The following is a 16,444-nucleotide window of genomic DNA, read 5'->3' on the forward strand; positions in this document are numbered from 1 at the left end:
GGCTACACACTCGCCAATACTGAGTATTCCATTTTTAATCATTTCCATTCTGGTGGTTTGAGCTTTTCTTAGCTCAAATGAGCCAGAGGTACGATTTCCTCAGGGGAATTTTAGGGGTCAACTCCAGCAGGAAAAACCTAGACGTCGTTATGGAAGCCCAAGGGAACAAAACAATTCAAGTTTGCACAGATGGCCAGCTGTCTTAGTGGGTGTATGGTCGTTTAGCATTTTTATTCCTTAAAAGGGGAAAACAGTTTAGTTTCATCAGGGATTTTTTTTTTTTTGCATCAATTTTGTTTCACCTTATTCCTCTCAAGTCTGAGGTGGCCCGTTAAACCAGCCACTTTTGCTTCTTGAGGTGGACCTGTGGAATTTCTGTGCCCCAAACTGCGAACGTTCTTTAGGTCTAACCCTGAAAACCTTCTTCGTTACCCTGGTCCAGCCCCTCTTCACTGCTTTGCCATGGATTTCCACTCCTTGCTTTCCCTACTGCTTTCTAGCAGCCGGGGTCACACCTTGGTTCATGCTAATTACTCCCTCTTCCCCTTTCACGCCCTCCTCCCCTCTTCCCTGGAGCCCGGTCCGACGACCAGCCCCGCACCCCCCTTTTCTGTCCCCGAAGTCCCCTCCCGGGTTGGCCCTATAAGCTGTCAGGCTGGCAGGCAGGGGTTAATTGCGCGCGCAGCTTCGGCACTGGGAAGCACCAGCGGGGCTTTGGAGCGGCCTCTGGAATAACCTTGGCTTTCCTCGCTCTTTTAATAGAACATCCGCCACCAAAAAGTGGTTTCAGTTCAGGGTTAATATGTCCCCTTCCACTCTCCAAACCAACACCCTGCCCCCTCCGTTTTTTTAAAAGTTGTTTTTCAAAGTTAATGAGTTTCAAGTTTCACAATGACTTTCCCCTTCCTTCTACGCGTTGCTGAGGAAACCCCCTTGGGGTCCCCCCCCTCCCCGCCTCCCTCTCCCCCTCCCCCATTCGGCCCGGGCGAGGGGCGGGGCCGGGAGACCCCATGACGTCAGCGGCCGGCCCACATCCTGCTGTAGAAAGTAAAGAGACGGTAAAGAGAAACTACGGCCCCGCCCGTCCCGTCCCTCTTCCCGGACCAACCGCCCCCAACTGAGCGACCCGGCCAGGCCTTCCCGGGGCCGCGTGACTGGCCGGGCCCGCCTCTCCGCCCCCGCCGGGTGCTGGTTCCCCAGGCGTCGCGACCCCGGGCTCCCGCCCCCCGCGTCCCTAACCCCGCCCCTCCCCCCCGGGCTGCGCTGCCACCTCCTCCCGCGTCCCCCTCCCGTCCCTGCGGCGGCTCGGCCGGGCGGGGCGGGGAGGGGCGAAGCGGCGGGTAGGTGGCGGGGCCGGCGCGGTCTGGGGCCCGCCCCGCCGGGGAGACCCGGGGCACTGGCTCCGGGTTCGTGCCGGGCCGGGCGCCCATCCAGTCCCTACACCCGGTCAGAGCTGGCGGCCGCGCCGGCCCAGCTGGGCCCCGGCGCCTGGGCGTCCCCCGCCCCTCGCCCCGGCCTCAACCCCAGCCCCCGCGGGGACGCCCCCTCCCCCGCCCACGCGTCGCCGCCCGCGGCCTCCCCTCCTCCCGCCCCCGGGGATCCCCTGCCGCCCCGCCCACCCGCGGGAAAGCCTCCGACCTTCGCCCTGCCTCCCCCGCGCCGCCCGGCCCGCGTTCCTCCCGCCGGCCCCAAAGACGCTAAACGTGCCCTACTCTGCCCCGGGGGAGAGGTAAAGCCCGCGCCCGTCCTTCGCGCCCCGGGCCCCGCGGCCCCAGGGTCTGCCCGCCCGCCCCGCCGCGGCGCGCGCCCCCCAGCCCGGCTGCCCGGCTCCCTGGCGGCCGCGATCATGCCGTGGCTCCGGGCGCCTGCGAGCTTCGCCGCCTCCTCCGCCCGGCGGCTGCGGCCCCCGCCCGCGCGCCCCGCGCTCCCCCCCCGCCCCCCGGCCCGCTCCCCTGTTTAATATTTCAGTGCTGGGTGGTGTGAGCGCCAGTCGCCGGCCTTCAGCGTGGCGGCTGCTGGGCGGCGGCAGGGTGGCGGACGGAGCGGGGGACCGGGGAGCGGCGGCCGCCGGAGGAGGTTATGTTTGTGTTTGGGGTTGTCAAGTGAAGGAGGGATCCCAGGCGCCGCCGCCGCCGCCGCGCGGGGGTCGCGGAGATCCCAAGCCGCGGCCGCCGCCATCAGCAGCGCAGCTCCAGGGCCGGCTGCAGCGGCAGCGGCTCCGCCGGGCGTCCTGGCAGCAGGTTCGGCGCGGGCTCCGCGGCGGGGGCGCTGCAGCTGGGGAGGGCGGCGGGGCGGAGCGGGGGGGGGGCAGGAGCACATCCCTTCGGCGGGCGGGGGGCGTGCGGGCGCGCGTGTGTGTGTGTGTGTGCGTGTGTGTGTGTGCAACCGCCGACCTTGCAGAGGGGATGGCTGCGTGCGGGAGACACTTGGCACTTCTGGGCGCCCTCGCCGCGCGCGAGCCGAGCAGGTACAGAGGGACCCAGCCTCCCCAGCCGCCTTCCAGCCGCAGACGCATTTTGCAAGAGGGTGGGGGGTGAAGGAGACCAGGCCTCGGCATCCCAACCTCCCGGCTTTGTGGCTTTCTTTCCCTTTCGTTCTTTGCTCTAAGTGCCTGTTTACTCCCGGCCACCTGGGTAGTTTCTTTCCGGGTTGGGAGTGCGCGCCAGCTGCAGTTGGGAAGGGGGCGGTGGGTTGGGGTGCGGGTCGGCTCGGGCTCGCCTTGGGGTCGGGCTCGGGAAGGAGTTGCTGGCTGGAGAGGGGAGGGGGCGGCGGCGGAGCAGGCGGCGAGGAGGAGTCTCAGGGCTGCCGCGCTCGCCTCATCTCGTCCTCCTCCTCCTCAGCTCTCTGCATCCACTCCAGGCTCCTTCCTGAGCTGGCACTTCCATTCCCCCCTCCTCCTGGCATGCGAAGCGCTTTGTTCAGTGCAGCGTTGCAGAGGGGTTTTCCCAGGCTCCGCCCTCCACATTCATTCATGTTTTTTCTCCTTGCAACTGTCTTTACGCTTTTTGATCGTGTCATGTTTTTGCTCCATGTAGTATTTATTTCTTTCCCGTAAAGGAACGGTTTATCACTCGTCCTAGTCGCTACAATGCTGCTGTCTTTGGAAATACCCACTTCCCCCCACAAGGATTTAAATATGGGATGGACAGCTAGGGACAGTGGGTAGGCAATGAACGGGGTAGCAGAAAGCCTTTACGGACAGGGAATGTGCATATTTTACATTTATGCTCCGGATCCCGTGGGATCACATGATTGGATTACAGTCAGAGTTCACGCTTTAAAAACTTCCAAATATCGTTACCATTTAAAAGCTTTAAGTTTAACAACAAACGTAGTTAAGCATTCATGCAATTTATTTGGTTCAGCTGTGTCTCAATTCTTTATTGAATCAGAACCTTCCTGAATTAGATAGTGGATGTTTCTTTAGAGCAAGGAGCCGAGAAACCCTATCTTTTATAGATCACTTAGCACAATGCTAGATGAAATACTTAGACCATCATATTTTTTTGTATTATTTTACCATGTAGTTAAAAATTGCAAATAATTTTGTGCTGAACTGACATACAGCCAGATCAGGGATAAAATACTGAAGTTAATCGTGGCCTTCTTTACCTTCTGTTTCTTTGCTGTAATGAAACCATAAATTTCTAAAACCTTATACTGGGATGTTAGACACATTCCTTCCCATATAGGCTTTCTTAAGGAGAATTAATAGTTCAGCGTTTTTGTGTGACAGGCAAAGCGTCTACAATGTTTAGTTTAGTCCTTATAACAACCTTCTGATGTGGATAATATTTCCTAATTTTACAGTTGGGAAATCTGATCTTCAGAGAGGTTAAGTAACCTGAACAAGGCCACACAGTAAGGGGTAAAGTCTGGCTTTGAACCCACTCCGGTTTGACACCAAGATAAGTCGTCATGACTTGCTGCGCCTCTTGAAAGAAATCCTGAAAGTAGATGTTATCAGCTCCACAAAATAAGCACTGGATATAACTGAGTCATGCAGTACCACATTCTTTAGTTGTTGATCTTGGACAAGTTACTTATCCAATTTTTTTTAATCTGTAAAATGAATAAATGATAGGTACCTTTTTTTTAAATCTGTAAAATGAATAAATGATAGCTACCTTCTTAGTTAACAGATTAAATTAGGGAATGTGTAGAAAGTACACAGGCACATAGTAGGTGCTCATAAGTGTTCTTTTGTCTTCTACAGTACCACTAATAACAAAAGCTTTAAGGCTTCCTTACTGTTCTATTCTTGTGTCTTTGCTTAATGACTAAACATTGTTTCATGTTTAACAGTGACAGTGGGCTTTGCTTCTCAGTTTTCTTGCAGTAAGTTAAAATTTCAGCTTTAAGATCCTTGAGAATCTTGTGGAAGAGTCTGAGGTGACTGATTTGGGGAGATAGGTGATTCGGTTTTGGGTCATTCTTATCTTGGCCTATTGTATTTCAGATCACTGTGTTTTAAAATGTGTAAGTCAGGACAGGCTAGGTTGTGCTGCAGTAACAAATAACTCTCAAACCTCACTTATTTAAGCAAACAAAAAGGTGTTTCTGGCGTATGCTGTGTGATCACGTGGGTTAGCCAGAGCTGACTTTGTGGTGGTGTCAGATTTGCTGTCTGGAGCAGTGCTGATCCCATGGCAGAGAGAGAAGAGCTCTGGAGGATCATGCTGTGGTAATAACTAAATGCTCCAGCCTGGAAGTGAAGTCTCATCCGCTCACAGGTCGTTAGCTACAGCTCCTCACACGTTCCTGGGAAACACAGGGAGGCAGAAAGTGTGGTCCTACCATGAAGCTAGAGGTCTGGAATAACTGGAGCAGCCACAGTAGCAACCCCTTGTATTAACTGAGTTAACTCTAAAACAAGATGAACAAGACATTGTCCCTGCCCCTATGAATGGGCAGATTTACTATACATGCCTAACATAATCCTTTTGTAGCCTGATGCGATACTTTACTTGTTCCTGGTATTGTCGTTTTAAAACACAAAGTGAGTTTTTTTACTCTTGTCTGATAAAGATATGGTGGTTTTTTTCTGTTTTCTTAATGAGAAGTCCCGATACTGATAAAATGACCTCTGTTTAATTAAAAGTTAGTAATCTTTTGCAGTGGTGCCCAGCTTGGTTACTTTTTCTTGAGTTTAGGTTAGTGCTCTGCTAGGCAGTAACTTCTAAAGTATCTTTCTCCTCTGAAGGTAGTAAAATGTGCTTCTCCGTTTTTTTCTTTTTCAGCACATGGATTAATTGATGTATGTTGAGTTTATGGAGCTGCCTTTTGGTGGCTTGCTTTATCTGCAGTTTTTAAGAAGAAAAAGAAGGCCCTGAGTCAAAGAAGATGCCTCGAACTAAACAAATTCATCCCAGAAATCTAAGAGGTAAAGCATTGCATTAAGTAGAAGTAAGGCTTGCTGTAAATCTTTTAACAAAGTATCTCTTTGGTGACAGGAATGGCCGTTTGTTAGATGTTGACCCTGCCTGGTGACGAGTGCTATTTCTCTTGCTCATTTCCAGCAGTCCTGCACAATTCCTGTCTCTCAGGAGATACTTAATAAATATCTGTTGAATGAATGAATTGAATTTGACAAAATTACAGTGCATTCCTTCCAAACCATTAGATGGGGTATTAAAGGCTGAAAGTTGCTATTTGTTAATAGGAACCATATTTGGGTCAAGGAATCTGAAAGTAATGGTTAAATATTCTTTGCCAACTGGATCATTAAGAATTTTATGTTTTTTTTCACTCTTCCTCCATAGTTCTTTTGAGGTTTATTTTTGTACCACTCCATCAGTTAGATTAACGAGATAAGTGAAGAGAATTGTAGGCATTCACTCAGACCATTACTTGCAGAAGTCAGAGGCAAACTGAGTTATTTTCCACGAAGAAGCAGTGGGTCACAAATATATATATGATACACATTTCATGCAAAGACAGAAAAGTGTGTGTTTTCCACCAACCGCGAATACTTTTAATAGTAGAAAAGTAAGTGTATTCTAGCTTATTGTTTAAAAAGATTTGTATTGTTCTCATGTGTTATATCAATGGTGAATAGCAATTATCTTTTATATTAAACTTCAGGAGATAAGAATGTAGTAGTGTTAAAAACAAGAACTATTAAAGCAAATAATTCCAAACTGACTATGGTGTTTTATGAAATATTTACCATTACAGAAAAAAAATTCTAAAGCATATGTAGGGGAGAAGTGACTTAAAAATCAAATAGATTAATTTGAAATGTTTTTTGGTAAAATCAATTTGGCTAGTCACCATAAGGTGATCTTTGAAAATGCAGTCAATTTTATGGCCTCCGTGAATCTGGAAATAGTGCTTGTTTCCTGTCTAGAAATCTCTGTTGCCTCAGGTGGATGCCTCAGCCCAAGTTCAAATTGATGATTGTAGTAACCAGTGTTCAATGAGGTGGAGATTTACATGAGAACAAGTGTGGTGTGTGGAAATATGATTTTTTATAGTCACATAGAAAACGTTGAAAATTGAATGTGTTTGCCTGTCCCCCTCACTAGAATCTGAACTCCCTAGAGACTCACTCTCATTTGTTACTGTAGGAAAAGCCTCCAGACCCAAGGGTACCAGCTGAGGTGGGCATTTGGAGACATGGGCCCTGCTTTATCTGTCCAGGGAGGGCACCCTGTTCTAGTTTGCACAAGTGCAGCATACAGATGAGCAGCAGCCCTAGCCCAGCACAGTTCCTGGCAGCTAATGGCAGCCCAAATATTTGTTGAAGGAACGAGTGCACGATTCATCTGAAGGTGTTATTTATTAGGCCATAAATATTAAACATTTTTCATATTTAAAATATATGTTCATAACATTCTAGATAAAATGACTATCCTGAGAAACACAGATTTACAGGCCATAGGCTCTTTTCCTTTCTGTATCAAATAAATGTTCAACTCAGCACGTTTGTTACTGTGTCTGGAATTGGTGGGTTCTTGGTCTCACTGACTTCAAGAATGAAGCCACAGGCCCTCGCCGTGAGTGTTATAGCTCTTAAAGGTAGCGTGTCCACAGGTTGTTCCTTCTGATGTTCAGATGTGTTTGGAGTTTCTTTCTTCTGGTAGGTTCGTGGTCTCGCTGGTTCAGGAGTGAAGCTGCACACCTTTGCGGTGAGTTTTATAGCTCATAAAGGCAGTACAGACTCAAAGAGCAAGCAGTAGCAAGATTTATTGCAAAGAGCACAACAACAAAGCTTCCACAGCCTGCAAGGGGACCCAAGCAGTTGCAACTGTTGCCTCAGGCAGCCTGCTTTTATTCTCTTGTCTGGCCCCACCCACATCCTGCTGATTGGTCCGTTTTACAGAGAGCCAATTGGTCTGTTTTACAGAGAGCTGATTGGTCCATTTTGACAGGGTGCTGATTGGTGTGTTTACAATCCCTGAGCTAGACACAAAAGTTCTCCAGGTCCCCACTAGATTAGCTAGATAGAGAGTGCTGATTGGTGTATTTACAAACCTTGAGCTAGATAAAGAGTGCCGATTGGTGTATTCACAATCCCTTAGCTAGACATAAAGTTTCTCCAGGTCCCCACTAGACTCAGGAGCCCAGCTGGCTTCATCCAGTGGATCCCGCACTGGGGCCACAGGTGGAGCTGCCTGCGCCTTGTGCCTGCACTACTCAGCCCTTGGGTGGTGGATGGGACTGGGCGCCTAGGAACAGGGGGCAGTGCTCATTGGGGAGGCTGGGGCCGTGCAGGAGCCCATGGCGTGGGGGGTGCTTAGGCATGGCGGGCTGCAGGTCCTGAGCCCTGCCCCACGGGGAAGCAGCTGAAGCCCGGCGAGAAATCGAGCACAGCACCAGTGGGCTGGCACTGCTGGGGGACCTGGCGCACCCTTCGCGGCTGCTGGCTTGGGTGCTAACCCCTCACTGCCCGGGGCCCGCCAAGCCCACGCCAACTGGGAACTCTAGCTGGCCTACAAGCGCCACGCGCAGCCCCGGTTCCTGCCCGCGCTTCTTCCTCCACACCTCCCTGCAAGCTGAGGGAGCCGGCTCTGGCCTGGGCCATCCCAGGAAGGGGATCCCACAGTGCAGCGGCGGGCTGAAGGGCTCCTCAAGCGCGGCCAGAGTGGGCACCAAGGCGGAGGAGGCGCTGAGAGCGAGTGAGGGCTGACAGCACGGTGTCACCTCTCATTACTACCTTCATGTACTTCATGTTCTTATGATAGGGATAAAATGATAAAACACAGGTCTCGAAAGAAGAATGGAGTTGAAGAGCTGATAGGTAAACATGTAACTATGTACTATGGTGAGAAATGAATAGTATGGAGATTCCACAGAGATAGGGAGTCATTATTTTGTCCCCATTGTAGGGGGCGCAGTTTGGGGTGAAGCAGAATGATGATTTAGGGAAGGAAAGTTAACACCTGGATTTGGTTCTTAAGGCTGGGAAGTTATCTGCGAAGCTGACAAGGCAAAGTGAGTGCATTTTATCCTGGGGTAGCAGGTTGTGAAATAACTTGGGGACTCTGAGCAACTTTAAATGGTTCTCTACTTCTAGAGCATAAGAAGTTCTATTCAGGAGGGATGAGAAGGAGACAGAGAGGCAGGATACTGGAGCAGGAGAATCAGGAGGAATCAGATCAGGAAAGGCCCTCAGATTTAAGCCTGCATTTCATATGTAGAGTTAAAAGTTTTAATAAGAAAACTTGCTTCTTTAAGATATTTTTAAAGTTTTCAAAGAGAGCTTGGAATAAATTGTGTCTGACTTGTCTGTGAGCGTTTAGAAAGTTGCTTGACTAAGGTAATTAAGAACTCACAGCCACTAAAGAAAAGATTGGAATAGATTAGCTCTAGTAAGCACACTAAAGCCACCTCAGTGGGACTTCTGATGGGGAAAGGGAAGACTTCAGGGAAGCGGCGGCTTCTGAGCCAGTGTAGCTCACTCAGCAGTGGGGGACGGGAGTGAAGCTCTAGGTCCCCCTGGGAAACCCTGAGTAAGCAAAGGGACAGAGGGGTTGGTGCTCAGCGGTGACACCTAGAAACTTCTGCTCTCCTCACAATGTCTGTAAGGACTCGAGCCCTGGGAAGGATGTGGGGGTTAGAGTAAGCAGGTAACCATCAGCTACTGAGATTAATTTTTGAGCGTATCTTTAATATCTCATTGTGACAGTTTGGAATATCAGGTTTGTTGTGCCCTACCTGTGATCCACTGCTTTGCTTTACTAGAAGACATCTCTAATGCGATGAGATAAGAAATGCGGGGAGAGGAAATTGGGAGACCAGAAGAGGAGTCACAGCCCAGTTTGCCCCTACTGTTTCTGCCGTCAGCTCAGGAGCTTTCAGGAAACCCATCGCCTCTTTTTAGGCTTCCTGGGGGAAATAGTCTGAAATGTTTGTCTTGTGCTTGGTAATCAAGTCAGTATTAAAAGACAGATACCTGATACTTTCTCAAATTATATTTTTCTTATGCTTCCATGGTAGTTTCACCTCTTAGAATGTAATCTTTCTTTGATTTATTCTTGGTTCTCCTGCTGGGACAGATAAATCCCTACGGATGTGCAAAGCTACAGGGTATTCAGGAATGTGAATTTTACTTGGGGGAAAAATACATATACTTGTCTGTGTGTGCACACGTATACACATATTAAAGTATTAGACAAGCATAAAAATGTGCAATACCGGAATCTATCATGGAAGAGTATAGAAAGTTTGCATGGATTTGAAAATTAAGCCTGCACAGACTGCTTTCATAAGGAGATGGAGTATCTACTTCTTTGCTCTTAGAGGTTGTTTACTAGAAAAGTTATAAGAATAATTGTTAGGTTAAGGGCAGGAAACAAATTGGGGACATAAGTGAGACAGTGTCCGACTTGATGGGTGATGTGTATACTGTGTAGGACTGTGGTTTTGTTGAATTCAGTCTCTTCACCCTTGGCCCAGCGTTAAACCAGATAGAATCAGTTCTCCATGCCTGTTTCCCATCTGCAGGAAACAGGGTGGGTGCAGTTTTGACACCGACCTATCCTTTGTGAGGTTGAAGAATTTTGAAAGAGCGTGAGAGAAGCACTTGGTGTTCAGAAGAAAGGCTTAGCATGTTGTCCTGGGTTCCGTGGAGAAGGGTCACTGGACTGCACGGGGTGGCTCTTCCGCATGGTCTTGGTGAGTTGACAGCAGGGCAGCACTGTGTCTCCCAGCCATCATTCCTTACTCATCTCTGCTCTGTGGAGGGGTTATCTCCACCACCTTCTCAGGCCTTCGCTTGGACCCTTGAGTAACATGGAATGGAGGAGTTGGTGACTTGCAGGGGGTTCCATGCCACTTCCGTTGTGATAAAGGGCTCTATTCGTGTTTTGCCACTCATTCTTGTGAATGTGTTTCAAAGCTTTGAAAAAAAGGAAAAGAGGTGTTACTTACTTTAGTTGTATTTGGGCCTAGGGTTTCAAAGCTTCATTTCCTTTAAGATTGGAAGTCAGTGTGGAAAATACTAAGTATTAACCTTTTGCAAGACATGTTTTGAAAATTTGGTGTAGCTGTTTTTCATTTTTATTGGTTGAGTTCATTTGGCTCCGAACACCCTGCAAAAAATGAGAACTCTTTTCCCATCTGAGAACCAGATTTCTTTCTTTCTTTTTTTTTTTTTTTTTGAGACGGAGTCTCACTCTGTCACCCAGGCTGGAGTGCAATGGTGCGATCTTGGCTCACTGCAAGCTCCGCCTCCCAGGTTCAAGCGATTCTGCTGCCTCAGCCTCCCAAGTAGCTGGGACTATAGGCGCCTGCCATCACACACAGCTAATTTTTTTTGTATTTTTAGTAGAGACAGGTTTTCACCATGTTGGCCAGGCTGGTCTCAAAACTTCTAACCTCAGGTGATCCACCCGCCTCAAAGTGCTGGGATTACAGGCGTGAGCCACCGCGCCCGGCCCAGACTCCTTAAAATGTGAGAAGTAGCACTGAGGAATGTGATCAGATCATGGCCTTGATTGACACATGGGGTCGCTTTCCACGGTTGGCCTTCTTGTTCTCCACGGCATCTTGTGCATAGTCATTTGCCATTTCAGGAGCTCAGCATGCACATCTGGTATTTCTGTGCTTGGTTGTCTTTCTGGAAGGTACTTCTTCTCCTTTTCCATTTCTACTGTTTTCTTACTCTGTATGGGAGATGTCTCTGCTGAAGATTTCACCTCTGAGTTTTTCCCCCCATTTTCTGTTCTCTTGTCAGATATCCTCCTCCCCTCCACAGACATGCCCTGGGTCTCCTTTGCTTGTGTCCACATGTGCCTTCTTGTACTTACGATATTACATCATGATCGTTCTCCAGGTCTCTTATCTTAGCGGGATTATAATATGTCAGAAGAGACCATTTTGGTCATCTGTGTGCAACGGAAGAATATTTGGTTGTGTTAACTTTTTGTTTTTGAGACGGAGTTTCGCTCTTGTTGTCCAGGCTGGAGTGCAGTAGTGTGTCTTGGCTCACTGCAACCTCCGCCTCTAGGGTTCAAGCAATTCTCCTGCCTCAGCCTCTGGAGTAGCTGGGATTACAGGCCTGTGCTACCACCCCCGGCTAATTTTGTATTTTTAGTAGAGACAGGGTTTCACCATGTTGGCCAGGCTGGTCTTGAACTCCTAACCTCAAGTGATCCACCCGCCTTGGTCTCCCAAAGTGCTGGGATTACAGGCATGAGCCACTTCGCCTGGCCTGGTTGTGTCAACTTTTTAGCAAACTAGAGGGTTGAGATGATTTATACTCAGGGAATTTGTTTACATTTTTGAACCTCGAGTAGGAAATGCTTCTTCCAATATTTGGTAGCTTCTGATTAAAAACTTGTTATAATTTTAATTGCCTGAACAGATAAACCAGGTGGTTATTGTTAACTTTTGTTTTATATGAAATTTTACTTCACATACAGGATTTTTTTTTTTGAGACGGAGTTTCACTGTCACCCAGGCTGGAGTGCAGTGGCACGATCTCGGCTCACTGCAACCTCCACTCTCCAGGTTCAAATGATTTTCCTTCCTCAGCCTCCTGAGTAGCTGGGACTACAGGCTCCTGCCACCGCGCCCAGCTAATTTTTTGTATTTTTAGTAGAGATGGGATTTCACCATTTTGGCCAGGCTGGTCTTGAACTCCTGACCTCGTGATCCACCTGCCTCAGCCTCCCAAAGTGCTGGGGTTACAGGCGTGAGCCACCGCGCCTGGCCCATATACAGGATTTTTATAGCTTATCCCTTTGGTACATTTAATTACTATAAAGACAAAGAGTTTGGCCTCATGCAGTCACTGACTTGCTATGTGGTTGGTTTCCTTGTGTGTAAAATGGAGATAATGTGTGAAGATGAGATGATATGGCAAATGTAAGCATTTGCCACAGTGCCTGACACAGGGTACACACTCAATCCAGAGAGCCACTACTTTCTGTAAAAAACTGGTTTATGTCAGACTCCTCGGTTCCATATGCTTTATAAACACAGGAAACAGGAATATCTACATAAAATCTGTAAATGCATTTTAGGCTTCTCATGTGCTCAGTGTTGATTACTGACATGTCCCATTCTTGTTCTGACTATTCAAAGGTTGGGATCTGGGGGAGAGAGGTCAGTGCAGAAAATAATTTGGGAATATTCTTACCAATGTGCTGCTCCCTCCATTTTTCCACTTAAATTCATTTAAGCCTTGCCTCGTTTTTTGACAGTGTTAGATGAGGTTAAACAGAATATTTGTCTTTACTTAGTTCTCAAGAAACAGGTTCTGAGGGCTTCTTTTTTATTGTTGAACTCTTTTAAAAAATGTCGGTGTCACAGATCACGCGGGATTGAAGTGAAGTGCTCTCCTTAGGTTCCAAGATGGCAGCCATCTCTCTGTCCCCTGCTCCGCTTCTGTGTGACACAAGAGAAGCCCAGCCAGGGTTTCAGAATTAATCTGATTAAGATGAATGTTTTCATTTGCTATCAATTGTGGGCCTACTCCAGTGGTTATTTTACAAAGTCTACTACCAGGAATAAAATCTTATGTTTACTTGTTATGTAGGGATTATCTTGTTGAGCTGATAAGTGGAGTAGGTTTAATTTTGATGATTTTCAGATGGAATTCCAGCTGTTTAAGCATCGTTTTTCACATTTGAATGTTAGGTCAGCAGTTCCATGCTGACAGCCTTAAGATTTGAGAAATCAAAAATCTTGTAGTGGAAACAACCCCATGGCTTACAAAAACAAAAACAAAAGAAATTCTCTATATTGTAGCTAGAAAGGAAATAAGTAATAATTTAAAAAATAGTTTTTGTTAATATGGGTGAAAAAGTTATTAGGAGCGATCATGTAAATAGCTGACAGTGCTTAGTTTGAGGAGGATAAAAATATGAAAATGGAGTTAACATAGCAAGCCTCCTTTTTTTTTGCAGATAATTATTTTTCAGCTCATGTTGAGAGCTTATTTGATGCTTTCTGAATGCTTATTAACGTTAGCCAAATGCTTCTTTTTAAAAGCAAATACAAAATGTAGTAATATGATTAACCAGAGTAATGATTTTATTTTAGAACATTTTTGTACAAAATATGTTCTGATGAGGTACAATCTTATCTTACCATAGAATGGAAAGATACATAATTTGTGTAAAATCTTCTATCATAGAAAAACATTTTTAAGCTTCACATTTAAAATGGCGATAATTTGAGCAAGTCTGGGCTAAAGTTGATTCTTGTATTATGCAGAAAAATATTTTATGAATAAATTAAGTGCTTTACTTTTTCATGTACATATTTAACTCTTTAAAAACATTTTTGCAGTACTCTTCTGCATATTAATACTATGCTCATTACAGGTGATGCTGTTATACTGTTAACCATTGTTCACTATAGCACAAAAACTTATAACCAAAGAGAGACCTTTCTTCTCAGTGCTCAAGTCATTCTTTGAGAAAGAAGCTCTTTTTGATCATGAGGCTTTAGGCTTACATTTGGTATACAGTTGCATTGATTTTGATTTTTTTTTTTTTTTTTTTACAATTTTAATGAGAAGTTGTCAAAAGGTTTTTTAGAAATTTTCTATGATGAATTTTGTTCTAGAAAATATTCTAAGGCTGTGCTGTGATGCAAACATATTGAAAAAATAGAAAGTGATAACAAAATGGTTGGCTGCTGTGTAATGAGATAGCAGTCCCTAAGCATGAATTGGAACCATACTGTTTAAGAGTTACACCTACTTAATACAAAGCTTGATTTTTATGGTCCTTATGTGTTTCTGTCCACAGAATTTCTGTGTGCCTGTGTGACTAGAGTATGAATTTAACCAAGCATACTTGTTATTTTGTACTTTGAAGTGTGCTTACATAGGTTTATCTTCAAATTCTTTCAGATTTGCCAATGAAGAAAAAGATAGGGTGAGCATACAACTGCTTAATATAGTATCCAGATGGAGATAGGTTAAATATACAATTAGGGTGGTATTTGATAGTTTAAAGATAAAGAGAAAAATAAACTGGGCTGATACACAGGGACTTGGAAGGTGGTTGGTTAAGCCACACCAGGAGTGAACCAAGGCGCTCCCTTGTGTTGCTGGGTTCTTGTGCGCCTCTCTGAGAGAATTACACATTTTACAGCAGGAAGGATGGACCTTGGAGGTCATTTAGTTCAGCCTCCTCATTCTGCAGATGGGAAGGCCCAGTGGCAAGAGGGAGGTGGTTTTATATAGGTCTTACGATGATAAAAAGAGCAAACCTTTCCACAGGTCTCTACCAGGCTCTGTTCAGAGGGCTTTTCATGTTTTCTCATTTGATTCCTACAGCTACCTGAGACAGGTACTTTTATGATTCCCATTTTATAGATGTGGAAATGAGGCACAGAAAGATTGCTGTTTGCCCAGGGTCACATAGCTAGGAGTCTGCAGTGCTTTTGCTTCTAACCATCATGCTTATACTTGCTGATGTTGATAGTAGAAAGTTCTTTCCTGATTAGTAAGAGTTTAAAAATGCTCTCCATCCCAGTTAACTTGCTAAGCATAGCACACAGAGCTGAGGTTATTCAGGAGGTCAGAATTTGAAGGATTTTTTTTTTTCTTAAGCCTTTAATTGTTTAGAATCTATTTCAAGTTGTATATGTATATATTACTCCAAGTTAGATTTGCTATCACAAACAGTCTAGGGAATTTCCAAGCTCTTTAAGAGGGAAAGAATAGTTGTCTCATCCAAGACGTTTGCTTACATGATTTGCTTAATTTTATAGTTGGAAGTAGAGATGTTTTACTTAAAATGGAGAATGGCAGTGTTTAAGTGGGAATCTCCACCTAACAGTTGAAATTTCGGACATGAAGGCTTAGAAAATATTTCTGGGGAAACTAACGTGAAAACATTAAAATTCTAAGCAAAATAAAGAGATAACATTCTATAATTTGTCTTCATGTGGTAGGTACAGTAGGATATGGAAAAAGCATGCTATTTTAGACATATGGGCACTCTTCTTCCACACTGCAGGTAAAGGGCAAATAACCATTTTTGGCCAAGCTCGATGGCTCACGCCTGTAATCCCAGCACTTTGGGAGGCCGAAGCAGGTGGATCACCTGAGGTCAGGAGTTCAAGACCAGCCTGGCCAACATGGCGAAACCCTGTCCCTACTAAAAATAAAAAAATTAGCTGGGCTTGGTGGCAGGTCCCTCTAATCCCAGCCACTTGGGAGGCCAAGGCAGGAGAATCGCTTGAGCCTGGGAAGCAGAGTTTGCAGTGAGCTAAGACCACACCATTGCATTCCAGCCTGGGCAACAAGAGTGAAACCCCATATCAAAAAAAAAAAAAAAGAACAATTTTTAAGGGATCATAGAGAATTCTGTTTGTCTTCCGGGAGCAGTGAAAATGCTAGTAGGCTATGCCTAGACAAAAAATCTTGTACCTGCCCTCTTAGAGTTTTTAATACATTGTGTCTCCAAACACAGGAAAATAAAAGATCTAAGAGCAACATAAAGGAACAAATATAATTTCAGGCTAGTATGTGCAGTATGGAATTCCCCAAGGGAAAGTGGAGCAAAAAATAATTGGAGTGGAGTAAGGCAATGAGGAAATACCTCGCGGAGGAGTCAACTTTCTTCTCAACTAAAACCTGAATGAGGAGGAGTTTTGAGATGGGTTTTTAAAGACAGGAAGGATATATTGGCAGAGAAAATAAGTTGTTTTTAGACTTTGGTAGAAGAATGAATGGGGGAAAAATTATGCAGAAGTGATTGTTGGTTTAGATTGCTTGGTTAGAGTGGATTTCCCAGTGAACTTGAAACTCTAAGGAAGAAAAGAGGAAAGGAAACTTATTAGATTTAATGTGTTTGGTTTCTGTTTACGGTAATTATAAAATTACCAGGTCAAGGTCTTTTATACTGCCAGGTGGGTCGTAAGGTCATAAGTATTTAAAGAAGATCGTTCAGTGGCTAGGCAGTATCTTTTATGTTAACATTAAAAAACAACCTTCACCCAAGGTCAGTATGATTTGTTGACACCCAGGAAACTGGTA

General features: G+C 45.9%; 1 protein-coding gene across 4 annotated transcripts in view; it reads left to right on the top strand.

Moving 5' to 3' along the window:
* Positions 1 to 1,558: 1,558 nt before the first annotated feature.
* Positions 1,559 to 16,444, top strand: part of HIVEP1 (HIVEP zinc finger 1) — a 194,772-nt gene continuing 179,886 nt past the window's right edge. Inside the window, exons 1-2 of one of the 4 annotated variants that reach the window (XM_063605151.1) lie at positions 1,559 to 1,729; positions 5,241 to 5,383. In XM_063605151.1, the coding sequence (XP_063461221.1) occupies positions 5,344 to 5,383 (40 nt within the window). In that variant the 5' untranslated portion in view covers positions 1,559 to 1,729; positions 5,241 to 5,343. Of the gene's footprint in view, positions 1,730 to 1,893; positions 2,241 to 2,309; positions 2,468 to 5,240; positions 5,384 to 16,444 lie in introns of those variants that run through there. The other 3 variants (XM_034961444.2, XM_034961442.4, XM_034961445.3) reach the window with 3 other exon arrangements.

The sequence above is a fragment of the Pan paniscus genome, chromosome 5 (genome assembly GCF_029289425.2).
Source record: "Pan paniscus chromosome 5, NHGRI_mPanPan1-v2.0_pri, whole genome shotgun sequence".
NCBI classification, from domain to species: domain Eukaryota; kingdom Metazoa; phylum Chordata; class Mammalia; order Primates; family Hominidae; genus Pan; species Pan paniscus.